The 18,749-nt window shown below is 43.9% G+C and overlaps 1 protein-coding gene across 1 annotated transcript in view; it reads right to left on the bottom strand.

Moving 5' to 3' along the window:
• Nucleotides 1-17,858, bottom strand: part of LOC134759154 (uncharacterized) — a 231,424-nt gene extending 213,566 nt beyond the window's left edge. Inside the window, exons 1-3 of the mRNA XM_063709694.1 lie at nt 17,794-17,858; nt 16,447-16,619; nt 15,824-16,080 (exon numbers count right to left, since the gene is read on the bottom strand). Of these exons, the coding sequence (XP_063565764.1) occupies nt 15,824-16,080; nt 16,447-16,619; nt 17,794-17,858 (495 nt within the window). The remainder of the gene's footprint in view (nt 1-15,823; nt 16,081-16,446; nt 16,620-17,793) is intronic.
• Nucleotides 17,859-18,749: the final 891 nt, after the last annotated feature.

Raw genomic sequence — 18,749 nt, 5'->3', positions numbered from 1 at the left:
TGTTTCATATGCAGAGATGGGTAAAACCCAAAAAGGGCAGAGAGGACTCAGCCACAGTTGAGCAGTAATTTTCAACCAGAGGGAAGCCAGAATAGAAAGAAAAGAGAGCCCTGGGAACACCATCATTTCAAGGGAAAGCAGGCAGGGAAGATGATATGGTTAGGCTTTGTGTCCCCATCCAAATCTTATCTTGAATTGTAACTCACATAATCCCCAGGTGTTGAGGAGGAACCTGGTGGGAAGTGATTGGATCATGGGGTGGTTTCCTCCATGCTGTTCTACTGATAGTGAGTGAGTTCTCATGAGAACTGGTGGTTTTATGTGTCTGGCAAATTTTTCCTTCACTCATTCCTCTCTCCTGTCGCCTTGTGGAGAAGGTGCCTGTTTCCCCTTCTATCATGATTGTAAGTTTCCTAAGGCCTCCCCAGCCATGTGGAACTGTGAGTCAATTAAACCTCTTTCTTTCCTAAATTATTCAGTCTCGGGTAGTATCTTTATATCAGTGTGACAATAGACTAGTACGGAAGAGATGCTGGGAAAGGTAACTGAGACACAAAGCCATCCTTTATTGAGCACATAGTATGTGCTGGGTGCAGAGCTAGGAACTTCTCAAATAGGTGTTGATTCCACTCATTTTTCAGAGAATGAAACTGGTGCTGAAGGCCAAAGACTAGGAAACAAAGGAGCTGGGATTTCAAGCCAGGCCAATCTGTCTCCACAGTACAAGTTCTTAGCCACTGGACTCTATTGCAAACTAATAAGGAAACTCTGCAAGGACCTGGGGAAGAGTGTTGCTGAAGACAGTATAGGCAAAAGTTTCAGTAATGAGGAAATGGTGTTTTGTTTGAAATACACAAAAGAGTAAGTGGGTAAGGACTAAAAAGTCAGCAAAGAATTTAACACCTAGGAGGTCATGCTAGAAGGGTCACCAGTGACCTCATCAGTATTTTTGCTCTTTCTTAGCAAAAGTTCAAGTTTTTTTTTGTTTGTTTGTTTGTTTTTTGACAGAGTCTCGCTCTGTTGCTCAGGCTGGAGTGGAGTGCAGTGGCACAATCTCGGCGCACTGCAAGCTCCACCTCCCAGATTCAAGTGATTCTCCTGCCTAAGCCTCTTGAGTAGCTGAGATTACAGGCGTTCACCACCACGCCTGGCTAATTTTTACTATTTTTAGTAGAGATGGAGTTTCACCATGTTGGTCAGGTTGGTCTCAAACTACTGACCTCAAATGATCCTCCCGCCTCGGCCTCCCAAAGTGCTGGGATTACAGGCGTGAGCTACCACGCTGGCCATAAGCTTTTGCCTGAGAACAGTGTCATTATCTAGAACAGCAAACATTTTCTGTAAAATACCAGTTAGTAAATACTTTAAGTGTTGCAGGATATACAGTCTTCACTGTAACCACTCAGCTTTGCCATTTTGGAGCAAAAAGCAAACACAAATTATATGCAAATGATTGGGCATGGCTGTGTTCCAATAAAACTTTATTTGAAGAACATGAAGTGGGCTACATTTGACCTGCAGGCTGTACTTTACCAACCTCTTGTCTAGAATAACACTTGGCAAATACCAAATATTCCTTGGTTAAGAATTCTATATCTACTATTAATTTGTGATTCAACAATTTTACTTCTAAAATTTTATCTTAAATACATAATCAAGGACGTTTTCAAAGATTTCCAAGTGAATGTTCATTGTTTCATGGTTTGTAGTACAGAAGAACAGCAACCACCAAAATAAGGGATTGTTTAAATAAATCATTTGATGTCCAATAGCAGAATGCCAGACAGTGACAACCATTTAAAATGATACAGAAGAATATCTGAAGATGTCTACATATATTTCCTAAGTATTGTTAAGTGAACAGAGCAGGTTATACAATTGGAACAAAACAATCCATTCTCATTAAATATATATTATGCATATTTATATATACACACAAAGTCAATGAAATAGACTGAAAAGATGCATATTTAAAGTAATAGCAGTAGTTGGGATTATGCGATTTAATTTTCTTCTCTATGCTTTTCCACATTTTCTAAACTTTCTACAATGAGCAGTGATTATTTTTATAGAGAAAAAAGTTTTTAAAATTATCTATGCACAACAAGGTTTGAATGGATTTAAAAGAAATAGAGGATCCACTTACTCCTCCTCGGTCAATTATTTCTGCATAAGCTTTGCCAAACCCTGAAAATTTCCCAAGAGATCCACAGACTCTTGCAATTCCACAACATCGAAAAAGTGGCAAGATTCAATAGGAATGTAATTACTGTATATCAAACACCTTCTAGGAGGGAGGCACCTTGCTGAGCTAAGATACAGCCCTTGCCCTCAAGTAGCTCATGATCTTGTGGGAAAGGAAACAAATTCATACAAAAATAGCTCTCATCCCGGTCAGTCTGACAAAGTCCCATTAGCAAGGAGTACAATGTCACAGGTTACAATGTTGGGGTTGATTAAGAATAATGCTCCAAGAACTGTATCTCATTTAATCTTCTCAACAACTGCTTGAGGACGTTCTGTTCTCCGTGCTTCAAGATGAGGAAACGAGACCCAAAAGGCCCAGGGACACGCAGCAGTTGAGGTGAGGAAGACTTTCTTCCCCAGCTCTACTGAGCTCTAAAATTCTCACTTTTTTCTCCACATCAGTCTTTTACTGTGTGAGAAATGGACCACCACCATCGGGAAATGGATACTGAACTTGAAAAAGGGTCCCATGATCAAAGATTTGGGGGATGTGATGTCAGCCCCCTCTAGCACACTGAAGGCTCTGAGAAGTCCTGCAGCAAGATACTCATAAGAGCATTTTTCACACTTGCTTGACCACTGAGCCATTGTTTCATGCACCATCTGCTCATGCTCTTGGAACCAGGGATTCTCACAGTCTCACAGCCCTTCATTCTGATTGGGAGAGGTAGACTATGACAGAGAGCAGCTCAACAGGGGAGAACTTTTGGGCCCTAAGGGCTAAAGGAGGCTTCGGCAGGTGTAGACAACGGGACAGGTTATCTGTTATTATCCTTTGTGGGAGTACAGTGAATCACCAGAACATCCCAGCCAGACTGTGGCATGCCCTAAATGAAGTTCCTCTCCCCAGATGCAGGTGCCAGGCATGAGGATTCATGCACACGTGCTCCCTGCAGCTGCAATGATGCCGAAACACAGGAGGCCACGAGAAGAGCACAAGTGACAGCCAAGCCAGTGACAAGTTAATTTCCCCGTGAGGACTGGGGCCTGCATGGCCCAAACAGGCACACGATTTGCCTAATTTTCCCTCAAGGGACATGTCTTCCCTCCTCAGGAAAGCCACTAAGGAGTTTCTCAGTCTCACTTGTAAACAATCGTGGATAATGTCTTCCCATGATCTTTCCGCAGTGCTGGCCTTTGGACACTCATTTAACCTAAATTGCTGACAGCTTCGCTGGGGTCCCTGGAGGCCTAAGCCCACCTGATAGGCAGCCCTCCCCCAACCCCCTTCAGATCTTAGCTCTCCAAGCGCCTGAGCAAAGGGCAAGCAGAGGGGACCACAAATTCCAGGGCTTGCCCTTTAAGCACCCTGCATAGATACAAATATGGGATATCCAGGACCAGGGCCACTGATTAAGCAAAATTAGGGGACATGCACCATCAGGTTCATACCAAACCTTTATTCTTATCATTCATGTGCTTGGGAGGCAGCCCTAAGGTTGAATCCTGCCTTTGACTTGTATTAGCTATGGGACTTTTTTGACAAGGGTCATAGCCTCTCGCAGTCACAGATCCTTAGCCATAAACAGGAATGGGATGAAGTGAGATGATGGAAGGGATGTACCCAAAGACTGGAACACAGCAGGCCCCAACAACGGCAATGATGATGATGGCGATGATGATGATGATGATGATGACAATTGACTCTGACCTAAAAGAGTCTCTGTGACTGAAGAGAGAATATGAACAAATATAGCCACCAGAGAGATTAAAGTCCCCAAGCCCCTAATGATAACTGGAGATGAGTTCCAGGAAGAAAGGCCAGCACACACACAAAGAATCCTTTCAGAGGATGCCTCGTCTTGAAACAACAGCATGACCCACAGTGGGGAGGTGAGAGACGAGCAGCAGGAGCAAAGGCCCGGGACCGTGCCACACGAGGGGTGTGTGCACTGCCCCAGAGGGACTAGATACAAGAGGGCCGGGGACAGGAGGCAAGGGGATCAGAGAGGACCAGAGAGGGACAGATTGTGACAAGTATTGAAAGCTAGGTGGAGAAGATCTGCCCTGATGCCAAAGGATGCAGAGAGCCCCCCAAGTCTCCTGAGCTCAGATGCAGTGGATAAAAATGGTCATTGGAAGAAATTCATCCCGCCCCCATGTCGGTGTCATGGGGGAAGGAGGAAGGATGTCTGGTGACAAGAGAGAGGAGACCAAACCACAATACATCTCACCTGAAAATGACAGAAGTGTTTTTCAGAAGGGGCATCAGGAACAAAGAAAAAACAAACATGAAAACCTAAGCACACCTCATCATGATCATATTGCAGTCAACCCCCCAGCACCCACTTCTCAGGCAGCGGGAGGGCATCAGGACATGAGGCTGGAGAGGCTGCTCTAGCCTTATGAGAAATGATTTAATTTTTACAAAATTGGATTAATGCATTACTTGTATAATAAAAAATTAATTAAAAAACAACTAAGAGATCGAACTTCCCAGCATTCTGAAAGAGAATCCCTCTTAGGGATTTATTTTTTATTTTTGTCCAGAGGTTTCCACAGATTAGCCAAATGAAACACCAACATCTCTGGAAGAATTTCTTTCCAGGGCCTAAAAGCTGCCTGTCCACACACATCCTCACTAGCCTGGGCTTAGAAGTGAGGGTGACTTTATTGCATGTTTGCTGAAAATTAATAAAGCAAGAAGCAAAGCCAGTGATCTCATCTGTTTCTTAGTTCAGGATTTATCAACTGCTTTGCTGAGGTTCGTCTTCTCCAACTCGCCTCTCCTGAAACCACTTTCCTTCGAGAAACTTCACTGTCTCTACTGTGAATGCTTCCAAGCTGCACATGTGGAGCAGGAAGCTTTCTATGAGCATGAAATCTGATAGTGCTGTAGTCCTTGGCATCGGGTGCCAAGCAGGGATGTTCCCAAGCAGGGACCTAGAAGCCGGTTGGCGTGCCATTGCACACATCTGCCCCTCACTGCCTTGTCAAGGTCCCGCCTGTCCCCGATCATCCTCAGAAGAAAAAAGACAGAAAGCTGCACTGGCTAGGCAGTGATCAGCGGCATAGAAGTGCCAAGGGAGAGGAAAATATGCAGCATTAATATTTAATGCCCCTATTCCATTTTCCCCTAATAAGCTGGGCGCTACAGCAGGCAGAGCTGATTTATTTTGTCAGCAGTGGAAATATTTCAAGTATGATGCATGTCACTGGGTCACACGGAACCCATCACACAAAACACACACACTGCAGAAGCATCTAAGAAAAGAATCTTCTGGACTTGATCTCCAAGTCTTTGGGCTTCAGGAAGTCTTGCAAACAGCATGGGACTTCAGCATGAGAACTGACGACGGGACAGGCAGTGGGCAGACAGTAGAGCCCCTGGTTGGTACAAGGCACTGTAGCATGGCACCAAGAGCAAAAGCTCTTTAGTTCTGCGGCAGATGGTATCGGTGTCCCGCCCTGAGCCCCTCAGCCCCTACCTGTTTCCCTTGGCACCAGTAGCTTTCTATTACAAAATCTTGGTCTGACAGTCTCTCTGGCCACCAGAGTTTGTTCTGCCTGTTAGTAATGCAGGCTGGAGGAGCCAGGGAGTTAACACTTCTGGAAATAGCTCTACACCTGTATCAGGTGGGCATTGGTAGATAAATGGTCCAGCTTGCTGGTTGTTTTGACAGCCAAAGGAAATAATGCCTAAGATCATGCCAGTCTGGCAGAGGTCAATCAATGCTAGACTCACTCACCTCCAATGAGAATGTGGGTTGCTCATAAGCCAGGCATCCAGCTCTGATATTAGGATATAAACTACATCTTCATCCTCACTGCATCCCTGTGTGAATATTAATTTAGTCCAACCCTAGTAGCGTATTTAACGTTCTCCTTCCCATGGGCAGTGAATACAGTGATGAGAAGTAAGAGAATTGGAGAAAGTGCTTGAAAAGATGATGATGGAACATCCACCTCTAAGTCAAGTCATCTGGGGATGTCATGGGTTGAATTGTGGTTTCCCCCCACCCCCACTGAAAATATATGCTCAAGTCCTAACCGCAGTACCAGCAAATGTGACCTTGTTTAGAAAGAAAGTCTTTGCAGATATAATTAAGGATCTCAAGATGAGATTACTGTGGAGTAACTGGGTGGGCCTTTTATAAATCCAGTGACAAGTGTCCTGGTAAGAAGAAGAAAAATACAGACAGAAGAGGAGAAACTGGGGGAGGTCATGTGGAGATGGAAGCAGAGATGAGAGTAATGCTGCCACAAGCCAAGGAATGAGCCACCAGCAGCTGGAAGGGGCAAGGAAGGGTCCTTCTCAGAGCCTTCAAAGGGACCATGACCCTGCCAACATCTTGATTTCCAGACTTGTAGCCTCCAGAACTGTGAGAGTATAAATTTCTGTTGTTTTAAGCCACCCAGTTTGTGGTGATTTGTTATGGCAGCCCCAGGAACTAATACATTGGGTAAGCCCAGGAAGGAGTCACATCACTCCTGCTCATTGTCCATTGGCCCAAACTTGCCTACACAGCCGGTGCAACTGCAAGCCTGGGAGGCACAGCCTGGCCGCATGCCAGGAGAGCCCAAACCATTTTTTGCCAAACTCACAGAATCAATTGCCAAGAGGCCGGATAAGCCGAACGAACCAGAAGCCTGACACAGGACAGGGCTAAAGGACAGCTGCTGTTGAACCTGGAAGCCAGGCTGACCTACTCACCATTCCCAGCAGTGGACACAGATGTCCTCTAGGGGCACCTCTGTCCCTGACGTCAGCTGCACATTAGAATCACCAGAAGAAGTTGCCCTTAAGAAAAGACACCACCATGTGTTGACTCCCCTGCAAATGTGACTTAATTGGCCTCCAGACTGGCCCAGACTTCAGCTCTTTCTCAAAACCCCTGGGATGGTTCCAAAGCACATCCAGCATTGAGAATGACTGTTCTAAGCTCTCTTACATGATTGTGATGTCTGGTGTTTTTCAATAAAGAGTTTTCTTGTAGATTATCTCATTTGATCCTCAAAACAACCCTAGGAGTAAGGATAGATGGATATATGGGCTCCATGTCATAGATAGGAAAACTAAGTCTCTGAGAGTTCAAGTGACTCCTGCATGTTACTGAGTTACTGGGAGGACAGCCAGGACATAAACTCTGGTCTACGATGTCAGGACTGTTGCCCCCAAAGCAGAACTCTTTTATAATAAAACAGTTAGCTAAAAAATACCCTCGCCACCCCTTTTAATGAGGCCTTGAATTCAGCAGGGAAATAACTGTGTCCTTCTTTCAACATCAAATCCCCGACATCTAAAGAGAGGTTCGTCCAGCCTGACATGTGCCAGCCCTTAGTATGTGAGGCCATTTTACCCACAAATTGCTCTAGGCACTGTGCCCGGGGCCTGCAAACTTTGCAAGGGCTTACAAAGGTGCTTGGGATCTGAAATATCAAAATACTAGAAGCAAAGTGCAAACCAAAAATAAGTAAATGCTGAATTCATATACATGAATGTCATTACTCGTTAAATTTAGTATGCATTAAAATTTTACAGCACTTAAAGGCAATCTGAAGGTTAGATTTTCTTGCGTTGCCATGTACAATGAGCTGCAAAACCTGAGAACCCATGGCTAATTACAAAATAAATGAGTGACTTCAAGCCGTATATTTTCAAAAGCAAAATTATAAAAATCCTTTGAAGATTTTTAGAACCAAAAATAAATTTTGCTATGTTATGGGTCCCTTTAATATTTTTGACAGGATATGAGGTGGGCCAACCAAAATGAGGATGTGCCCAGGGCTAACAGAAGACTTAAAATGGCCCTAGCTATACCAAAGGCCATGGCGCACATTGCCTCCATCCTAAAATGCCCTGCCAAGCCCACTGATAACAAGATTGGGATAGCCATGCCCTGAGCCCTGGCGTTTCCTGTTCCTGAGCAGCAACTCCAGGGACCCACCACGGGCTCTTGGTGGGGCAATAGAAAGAGTTTGCACACAAAATACTAACTTCCTCATCTCTTCATCATAACTGATTAAAGGCAATTTCCATTAAGCATTGATTTTTTTCTTTGAACATGCCAAGTTCTTAAAGTCTTCTTAAAGTGGAGCAATCTTTAATTTATTCTTCTCATTGGCTCCTCGCTTCCATGAATAGCCTTCCTGCAGTTCCCTTATGTGACTCCCTGCCTTCACTGGATTGAATCAGATTGGCCTCTTTCAGCCTAGACTTGGGACCTTCCTGATCGATTTCTCTTTCTTCTCTCTCCTTGAAGAGATGCCCTCCTCCTCTCTCTTCCTTTTTCCCTCTCTCTGCCTCCTTCCTTCCAGCCATTCCCATCACACTTAAGCTGGATAATATGGTAGATCCTAGGAACACAGACTTGAAGAAGACATGGGATCTACCTTAAGTAACTGAAATTTAGCGGGAAGGGAAGATGAGGAGAAAAAATTTGCCAGTTCAAAGTCATGTGGATATATGAGTGGAATCATAGGTATATAGACAGGCTATAGAAGCAACAAAAGGAAAAATCAAACCTCTATTTGAAGAAGTTAGAAAAGGCTTCTCTAAGAGCAGTTCCTGCCCAGGAATGTGATGTCAGTCTGATTCCATGTTGTTTGAGACGGATTTGGGGAGAAACTGAGGGGGGTAGACTAGAAATGCTGTTTGAAATACTTGCATGAGGCCCCTGTCATTTTGTCAGGTTAGGGGATATGATTTTATGGTGTTACTCAAAATATTTTATATATGGTCTCACAATAAATTCCTCCAAGTACTTAGACCCAGGGAAACACTTTTCTTTCCACAATGAATTGGCATCAGACAATGAGAATGAAATAATTCACCAGATTTTCCTTTTTGCCTTAGCTGCCAGGAAGCTCAGAAATAAATCCCATGCTTATTAACAGGGTTTATCTCAGCCTCTGGTGGGAGTTACCATTCGTAATAATAACTGCTGACCTCTGAATTCTTAGCATGATCCAGCCCGCTGGTTTTGCTCAGTGTCCTGTCACAGAAGATGGCTACATTATCTTTTTAGGAAAAAACCCTTTTTAGATACTTAATGACGGAACTCTTAGCTCCATAAGGTCAGGGACTACATCTGTCTTATTTATCAAAGTAATATCATCAAGTAGGGAAGTTTAGCAATAGGACTGGTACTCAACAAATATTGGTTGCATGAGTAAGTGAAGGAATAAAGGAATGAGATAATCATGAAAAGAAGGAGCCATATTTAAATGTATATTCACCTAATGGTTCTCATTGTCATTAGTCACTCAGTACTCCCTACCAACCCAGTAATGCCAAATTAATCTTTCTCCAGCACCACACTGGCCACATTATACCTCCCTCCTCCCCTACTACCACATAAACACACACTGCTAAGCCTTGCTTCAACAGTTCCCAAGATTGTCCTTTGCCTTTATAGTGGAGGTCGTGGACAGTTATTATTTGTGGGTCCACGCTGCATCCCTTCTCTTTGAGAACTGACCCTCCTTAAGTCCACACACTTTCTGGTTGAAAATCTTAGGCTCAGGATTCTGTGTCCCCTGGTATGGGATAACTCATGACTCAGACTGTTCCCTTGGTGAACTTATGGCCCAAGCATGGCCTATCAAAGTCCTTTGGGGGCATGTATACAGACACTGGAAGACAGAGGGTGTCTCTCAAGCTGAGACAAGCAATAATCATGTAAGTCTGGAGTTTTGCGGGCCATTCTCTCCAACAGAGACAGAGAGAGTTTGCCAGAGAATAAAGCCAGCACAGAAGATGCAGAGCAAGAGACTGTGGAGAGGGAGAGGGAGACAGAGAGAGACAACCTTGAACACCTAGACCTACACATATCTGAATCTATCCCAGTTCTGTCAGCTGATATACTCTCTTGCTTGCTTGAACTCTTTTGAATTGGGCATACGATACTTGCAACTTTCAGAGTCCTGACCGAGGAGCTCGAGAGCCAATTTTGAACTCCTTACTCTGATCTTCAAAAATAAATTCACAAGGTATTGTCATGGATAGAACCTCAGGGTTAATCCACAGTGATCTTGCTTCTCAACCTGTCTGGGGTAAGGACATTTTTTAAAAATTTCCAGGCCGGGCGCGGTGACTCACGCCTGTAATCCCAGCACTTTGCGGGGCCGAGGCGGGCGGATCACGAGGTCAGGAGATAAGAGACCATCCTGGCTAACAGGGTGAAACCCCGTCTCTACTAAAAATACAAAAAATTAGCCGGGCGAGGTGGCAGGCGCCTGTAGTCCCAGCTACTCGGGAGGCTGAGGCAGGAGAATGGCGTGAACCCCGGGGGGCGGAGCCTGCAGTGAGCCGAGATAGCGCCACTGCACTCCAGCCTGGGCGACAGAGCGAGACTCCGTCTCAAAAAAAAAAATTTCCAATGACCACATATCCAACAAGAGAATTATATCTAGAATATTAAACTAAATCCTACTCTCCAATAAGAAAAAGATTAAAACCCAATAGAAAAATGGGCAAGGCAGTGGAACAGGCACTTAAATAGGATACACAAAAAGCCAATAAACATAAGCAAAGGAGCTCAAATTTAGTAGTCATCGGAGAAACACAAAAGAAATTCACAACAAAAAAAACACACATTCCTGTTAGAACACACAAACGAAAAAGAGCAGTTGACTGGAATCACAGACCAACACGCAACCCTACTATATGTAGCACCCATCCAAAACTCACCCCGCCCCTGCAACTCACCACCCAGGTCAAAAATACCTGGGCTGGTCAATTCCCTGTTCACCAAGGGAAGTCTGCTAAGAAACCACTTGAATGTCACATCATTGTCAGATTACCACAGATGTTTCTAAATATTTGGTCTCATTGCAGAATGGTAACAGCTCTTGGTTGGCACTGGTCTGTGGACCATACTTTGAGTGGCAGTGGCCTATACTATTGCTGCCAAGATTCAGTTATCCAGAGAAAAACTTGATAAGCAGATTCCTCTGCAGAATGAAGCCTTCACTGGGTTTAATTTAGTGAAGTTATGTTGCATGTTAACCAAGGGTTCTCCTACTTTAAACCAACGAATATAGAGAAGACACATATTTCAAAACTACTGAGAAAACTCCAAAATGATGGCTGTGAATTAGAGCAGGCATAAAAGAAAACTGTGATATATACCTGAAGATAACTTTGTACACTCATGGAAATATGAGGTGATGTCCAGAAATAATAGCCCGAGGGAAAGTTGGCTAGGAAGAGGTCAGCTCCTGTATGAGAATCTTTTCCTGTTAATCCAAATCTCTGAGAAGAGCATAACCTATCCGTAGAGAATTGTTTTCTCTAGGGACTCCCTGGAGGGGAGACCCACCTTCTAAGTACAAAAACCAGTGATTCTTGGCAAAGAATCATTTCCATCCTAAAGTCACAAAGGCATTTCTACAAAAACCAAAGGGTGCTATCTCTGCGGGTGTTTTTCTTTATGATTCCCATCTGCCTCTTCAGATCCTCCTCCCTTCACTTCCTTCCTGTAACCCAATGATTCTCAACCCTGGCTTCACAGTAGAATCATTTGGAAAATTTCAACAAATACTGATACCCAAGTCCCACTCCCTGAAACTGTATTCCATTTGTCTACAGTGGGGCCCAGGCATTTGTATTTTTAAAAAATCTCCCCAGCTGAATATAATGAGCAGAGTTATGATCCTATGCCTTAGCCAAAACAACTCACTTGTTCTTCCAGGGACAGCTGAGTGTAATCAACTCATCTGTCACCAACATTTTCTGAACTCTTAACGTGTGCAGGATATGTGATGAAAACTTAGTAGGAGGCAGCAACCTAAGGATCCTGCAGAGCAGAGTTTGCAAAGGGTGGTCCTGGATTACAGTATCAGCATCACTGGGGAAATTGTTAGAAATACAAATTCCCAGGCCCCATACCAGATGTACTATATCAGCAACTTTGGGAGTCGGGCCCAGCAATCTGTGTTTTAAAGAGCCCTCTAGGAGAAGGCAAATACATAGAGATGGAAAGTAGAATGGTGGTTGCCAGGAACTGAGCTGGTAGGGTAGGGAAAGGAATGGGTTGTTATTGTTTAATGCGGATGGAACTTCATTTTTGCAAGAAGAAAAATGCTCGGTGGATAGATGGTAGTGATGATTGCATAATCATGCAAGTGTACTTAATGTCACTGAACTGCACACTTAAAAACAGTTCAAATAAAAGATTTTGTGTTGTATATATTTTGCTTCAATTTAAAAATAAGTAAAGTTTTTTTTTTTGTTTCTTTGTTTAAACAAAAAAAAAAAAGCCTGCTAGATGATTCTGACTAATGCACACTAAAGTTTGTGGAAACTTTCTCTAGATCCTGAGGACTGACCATTCATTCATTCATCTCAATGTTAAATCATCATCATTCATTATGCCTTATGTGTTAATCACCCACTGTATACCAGGTATTGTGCTAGGCACTGGATGAACATTGTTCCTGATTCTTGGAGTTTAGAGTCCAATGTGGAGATAGACATTAAGCAAACGATTACACAACTCATTGTTTAATTGTTTAATGAAAATTGTGATTGTGCCCTGAGTGTGCCGTGAAACACAGGATGCTGTGGGAGCATATAACCTAGCTCGGGGAGGTCATTAAAAAAAAAAAAAAAAAAAGAAAAGAAACTTTCCTGAGGAAGATAAAACTTAAAAAAGGATTAGGCATTATCCAGGTGAAAAAGTATAGACAGAGCATTCTAGGCCCAGGGAACAGCTTTCACAAATGTCCTGACGCAGGAAGGAGCTCAGCATGTTTGAGGAACTGAGAGGACAGGTACCACAAAAGGCGAGTCAAGATTTTGTAAACAATGAGAGACCAGAAAATAAGTGCCTTTGAGCTAATGTTGAGAATACTTCTGAGGTGGGAGATTTTACAAATTTGTGATTGGGTTCTGGCAGGTGAAGCTACCAGTGCTAGGGTCAGAGGAATGAGTTAAATTGGTTAGCCATCCACTTTTTATCCAAGTTGACAGGCAAGTTGAAAGACAGAACTTGCATGTATTAGTCTGTTCTCATGCTGCTAATAAAGACATGCCCAAGACTGGGTAATTTATAAAGGAAAGAGGCTTAATTGATACACAGTTCCACATGGTTGGGGAGGCCTCGCAATCAGGGCACAAGGTGAAGGAGGAACAAAGGCACATCTTATATGGTGGCAGGCAAGAGAATGTGTGCAGGGGAACTGCCCTTTATAAAACCATTAGATCTCGTGAGACTTATTCACTATCATGAGAACAGGATGTGAAAAACCTGTCCTCATGATTCAACTGCCTCCCACTGAGTCCCTTTCATGACACATGGGGATTATCGGAGCTACAATTCAAGATGAGATTTGGGTGGGGACACAGCCAAACTACATCATTGCACATACTTAATAATGCCCTAAGAGTATTTATAGCATATATTAGAATGGACTAGGTTACCCTGTTGTTAAAAAAAAAAAAATCCCAGTGGCTTAATATAAATTTGTTTCTTGTTAATATTGTATGTCCAAAGGAAATCAAAGAGAAAGAACTATGGTCCACACAGTGACTCACAGACCCAGGCTGATTGAGCTATGTCATCTGTATATCTCCTTGGTCACTTTGTCAGAGGCATTTAAACCAGAGCAACTCCATCTTGTATAGAGGCTGGTTAAAATAAGGCTGAGACCCACTGGGCTGCATTCCCAGAGAGTTAATGCATTTTAAGTCACAGGATAAGATAGGAGATGGGCACAAGATACAGGTCATAAAGACCCTGCTGATAAAACAGCTTGCAGTAAAGAAGCCAGCTAAAACCTACCAAAACCAAGATGGTGACGAGAGTGACCTCTGGTTGTCCTCACCACTACACTCCCACCAGTGCCATGACAGTTTACAAATGCCATGACAAACTCAGGAAGTTACCCTATATGGTCTAAAAAGGGGTGGCAGGAATAATCCACCCTTTGTTTAGCATATAATCAAGAAGTAACCATAAAAATGAGCAACCAGTAGCCCTTGGGGCTGCTTTGTCTATGGAGTAGCCACTCTTTTGTTCCTCTACTTTTTTAATAAACTCACTTTCACTTTACTCTATGGATTCACCCCAAATTCTTTCCAAGAACCCTCTCTTGGGGTCTGGATTAGGACCCATTACCAGTCACTTCATCAGAGAAGAGAGTACTAAGGGTCAGATACTAGTTCTTAAATGCTTTAACCCAAAAGTGAAACACTTTCCACAATGTGAAATCACTTTGGCTCATAGTCCATTGGCAAGGCTTAATTACCTGATCTACCTAACTGCAAGGGGGCTTGGAAATATAGGGGAGTATATTTGGTGAGCATGTCTAGGAGTGAAAACTTTTACATAGGTACTGCTAAGTTACAAATATCCCACTTATGATCATCCCAAATGAGGGATGAGCTAAGCCCAATTGTTGCCTGAAAAGATGAACCATGCCAATAAAGCTCAAGTTTGAGTTCATCTGACAACCAGATATAATACCTCACTGAAGAGTGGTGGTGGAAATGTTCCCTCCAATTTTGAAAGTTCACATTCCCTGGACAGACCAAAACTTCCTCTATCCTCTAGACTTCTCTAAACCACCAAATCATCAATGTGATTAGGTAAGGCCTTCAAAATCATTTAATCCAACTATCTCATTATGGTAGTGGTACCTGAAGCCCAAAGAGGGAAAGTAACTTACCCAAAAGTCACATAGTTAATGACCAAGTTGCAAATAGAGCCTGTCTCTTACCTCCCAGCCCAGTGCCATTCTTACTCTGAGAACATGAGAAATAGCACGTATAAATTCCAAACTAGAGAAAAAAAAAAAGTTTAACCAAAACACAAAAACTCTATCCAAATACACAAAAAACAACAGACATCTCACAGCCAGTAGAAAACAGGAAATAAAATCTCAGAAATAAGTCTAAACATATCTATAATCACAATAAATGTGAATGGATAAAATTCTTTTATAAAAAGTCTAAAACTTTCAGATTTTTACAATCCCGCTGTATGCTACCCACAATTCAACCTGGAAACAAAATGACATGAAATTTAAAAAAAAGAATAATAACAGATAAGCCAACCAAATGCAAATAAAAATAGACTTGATGTAGTAATATCAATATCAGATGAAAGGATAATTTAAAATTAGAAACATTAAATGAGACAATCTGGAAGCCTGGCTATTTTCCTAACTGAAACAGTGCCAGTCCTAAAAAGTCAAAACACATGTTATGTAAGGAGCATGTATATGGCAAGGATAAAACAAAAATATCTGTGAGGTATGTGTGTATGTTGGAGTGTGTCTACATGTGTGTATAGGTGTGTGTGTGTGTGTGTGTAAGTGTGTGTGTGTATGACTGTGTGACCAAAATGTTTCTGGGCTTTGTAAATTCATCCCACTTCCTCTTAAAAATACCTAGCCATGGTACTAGCTGGGCCTTAGCTATCTGTCCTTCGGGAGCTGAGCATCTAAACTGGGCAGCTCAGACACAGGGGCCTATACAGAAGAGCACCCCTCCCAACAGGCTGGAGAATTCTGCCATGAGGAAGCCAAGATATGATTAACTTCGGTTATCAACCAGCCTTGGGGGAAGGGATATTGACCCACAAAGGGAAAGTAACAATTCCACTCCATCAGGGGGCAGGGAGTAACTCACAAGATCACCGTCTGCTCCTGCTGTCACAGTCATGGCTGCAAAGCCCTCCAGGGAAACTCCAGGGCTGGCAACCACCTTTTCAGGGAGCAACAGGCTCCCTGGACACTTGGCTGGGCCCAGCGGGACCCAGCTGCTGAGAATTCTTTCACAGACTCTGTCATGCTGGGCGTTTCCAAAGCAAATATCTCCAAGGTCCACACTAGGACCATCTGTTTCCCATTTTGAGGAGTGAGTTCTATACACTAGTTTGTTAAAAACTGCATTGAAGGAAAGGAAAAAAACAGCCTCTTAAAAACACCCAACTAGTCTCGCCCATGCCCTGCAGTTTTATAACGGAGGCGGGCAGCAGAGGGCCTGGTGGAGAGCCTGCTAACCAGAGGGCCTCATAATCTCTGTGCCCCTCCATGGAAGCCCCACGCCAAAGCCTTAATGGGAGTATGCTAGACACTGGGTGTTTATGGCAGGGGCCACTGGCTGTTGCTGGCCCTTTATTCACAAAACATCAAGCAAGGAGCTCAGAGCTGGCTTCTCCGGAGTGGAGGCTTTCAGGGAGGGGGTGTTGGGCTTGGGCATTGGAGGAGCTGGAGATGGAAGATCATTTCTGCAGTGGAATTTGAGGTCACATTGGAGCAGCAGCTGCTGCTGGGAACTTGACTGCGCAGCTCTGTGTCTTTTGTCACCTCTGATTGTCCCTCCTGCAGCCCGCCGTGGGGACAACTGAACGTATTGCAGACGGTTTTGGCAGGCTGGCCTCTGTGCTGGGCTCGCATTCATTAATCTGCCTGCCACCGAGCCCCTGTGAAAAGAGGAAATTGTTTCACGCTTACTCTCTGAGAGACGAGGGGAAAGGGCTTTCGGAATGGGAAGAAGGCCCAGACTTCTGGAGCCGGGCTGGGGTGCTGCAGCAGCGCTCCCAGAGTGCCAGAGAGAGTGGCCTCTTTGGGGAGCAGGCAAGCCCTTCCCTGGAAGGACCTTGGAATTCAGGCAGCCCGGCAGTTAATTAGCCCAGTAATGGGGGCTGGCCGCAGTTGCTTGGGCTGAAGCTGTGGACCTGGAACAATCAGGGCCTGTCTTCTGACAGAGATGACAAATGGAGGAAGTGAAAGGGGGATGCGAGCAAAAAGAAAAGCAAGGACAAGAGGAAATACCAACTGCAAATTGCTGTAATGAATTTGGAAGGCAGGAGAGAAACTGCAGTGTCACAGAGCCAGTGTGGGGACCTTTCAGTGCATCTGGGAGTGACAGTTGTAGCTGCACAGGAGAGAGATGGCACATGGCAAAGTAACCTCATCAGCGAGCAGAGGCCTGGACTGGGGCTGGGTGCTTTCTGAAGGCTTTTGGAAGGACTGGAACTCAGAAATGCACGGGGCTGCTCATCCAGGCTGAGGAGCACTAGGCAGGTCCCAACTATCAAGTATAATAGGAAAAAATGCGACGCAATTTATAATAGTAAAGAGATCCTTAATGAAAAGAAGTCCTCTGGTTCTGCAGAGGACCTGATCAGCTTGGAGCACATCTCTGGGGAAGAAGAGCTGGGAAAAGCTTAAATGCTCTGTATAAAAAAGGGCAAAGGATTTGGAGTTCCCAGGAGCAAACCAAGAGAAGGGAATGGGGAACAGAAATGGAAAGAAAGGAAGACAAGGATGGTATGAGCTGCCCCTTTTTGTGGCGTCCATCCCTAGCTTCTGGGAAGCCAGACAAGCTCTCAGTGCCTGTTGTGCCTGGATTTCAGGGAAACCAGTGAAGAGGTCAGTACAGGGTGTTGCTGGGCAAAAAGCCCACGGTGTGAGCAGATGCTAGAGGCCAAGGGACCACGAGGGCAAACAGCCTTGGGACAGAGCAGACATCGCTTCGAAAGCCCTGGGGATTTACAGGCTGGAGCTCCAAGGCACAGGGAAGCCCCAGCTGACCTATGGGTCACCTGAGTGTCACAGCATCCTGCAGACAGCCCCCATTTTTTGACCAGATACCTCTTCTCAGTGCCTGTCCACAGAGCTGAACATCCAAATGTGCTTTTCATGTCCTTTTCCCTCATTTTTAAGTTAAAATCCACAAACAGTAAAACTTACTATTGTTAGCATACAGTGCTACGAGTTTGGATAATTGCATAGTTATGTAACCACCACCAGAGTCAAGATATAGAAATTCTCCGTCATTCCAAAATGTTCCTTTGTTCCCCTTTGAAAATCGAACCCTCCCCTCACCCCACGACCCCCTGGCCACCACTGATCTGTGGTCCATCCCTATGGTTTTGCCCTTTCCAGGATGTCCTATAAATGAAGTCATGTGGCATCTAGACTTCTAAACTTGCTTCTTTCTGTCAGCAGGATGCATTTGAGATCGCCCAGGTTGCCACGTGTGTGAGTCACGTGTTTCTTTGGATCACTGAGTAGTGTTCTGTTGTGTGGATGTACCAGTTTGTTGATTTTTTCATGGAGGAACATAACATTTGGGTTGCTGTCTCCCTCAGAGACTTTTGACCTTGTCTTTCGTGGGATATTTTTACTGGTGGGGATTATGAAAAAGTATGCCAGTCCAGGCCAGGGCTTTGTCATACTTAACCTTCTCCAGAGATCTGAAGCCTCCTTAGGTGTATTTCTTCATTTAATTTTGGCCTCCCAAGCTTGGTATAAGTAACCAATTGTATGACTTGTAAAGAGATTTTGTGATTTTGTTTTGTTTTTATAACTGCTTTGTTGAGATATAATTCACATACTGTACAATTCACCCATTGAAAGTGTACAATTCAATAGCTTTGGTAGAATCACAGAGTTATGCTTCCATCACCTCCATCAATTTTAGAACACTGTCATTACTGCAATTAAAAAAAAATTCACACCCATTGGCTTTTTCTGTCCTCCAGTTTCCCCAACCGCTGGCAACCCCTAATCTAATTTCTATCTCCATAGATTTGCCTAGTCTGAAC

Source organism: Gorilla gorilla, chromosome 8, assembly GCF_029281585.2.
Source record: "Gorilla gorilla gorilla isolate KB3781 chromosome 8, NHGRI_mGorGor1-v2.1_pri, whole genome shotgun sequence".
In the NCBI taxonomy this organism is placed as follows: domain Eukaryota; kingdom Metazoa; phylum Chordata; class Mammalia; order Primates; family Hominidae; genus Gorilla; species Gorilla gorilla.
The sequence above is the reverse complement of the archived record's forward strand: the minus strand, read 5'-3'. Positions and strand labels throughout refer to the sequence as shown.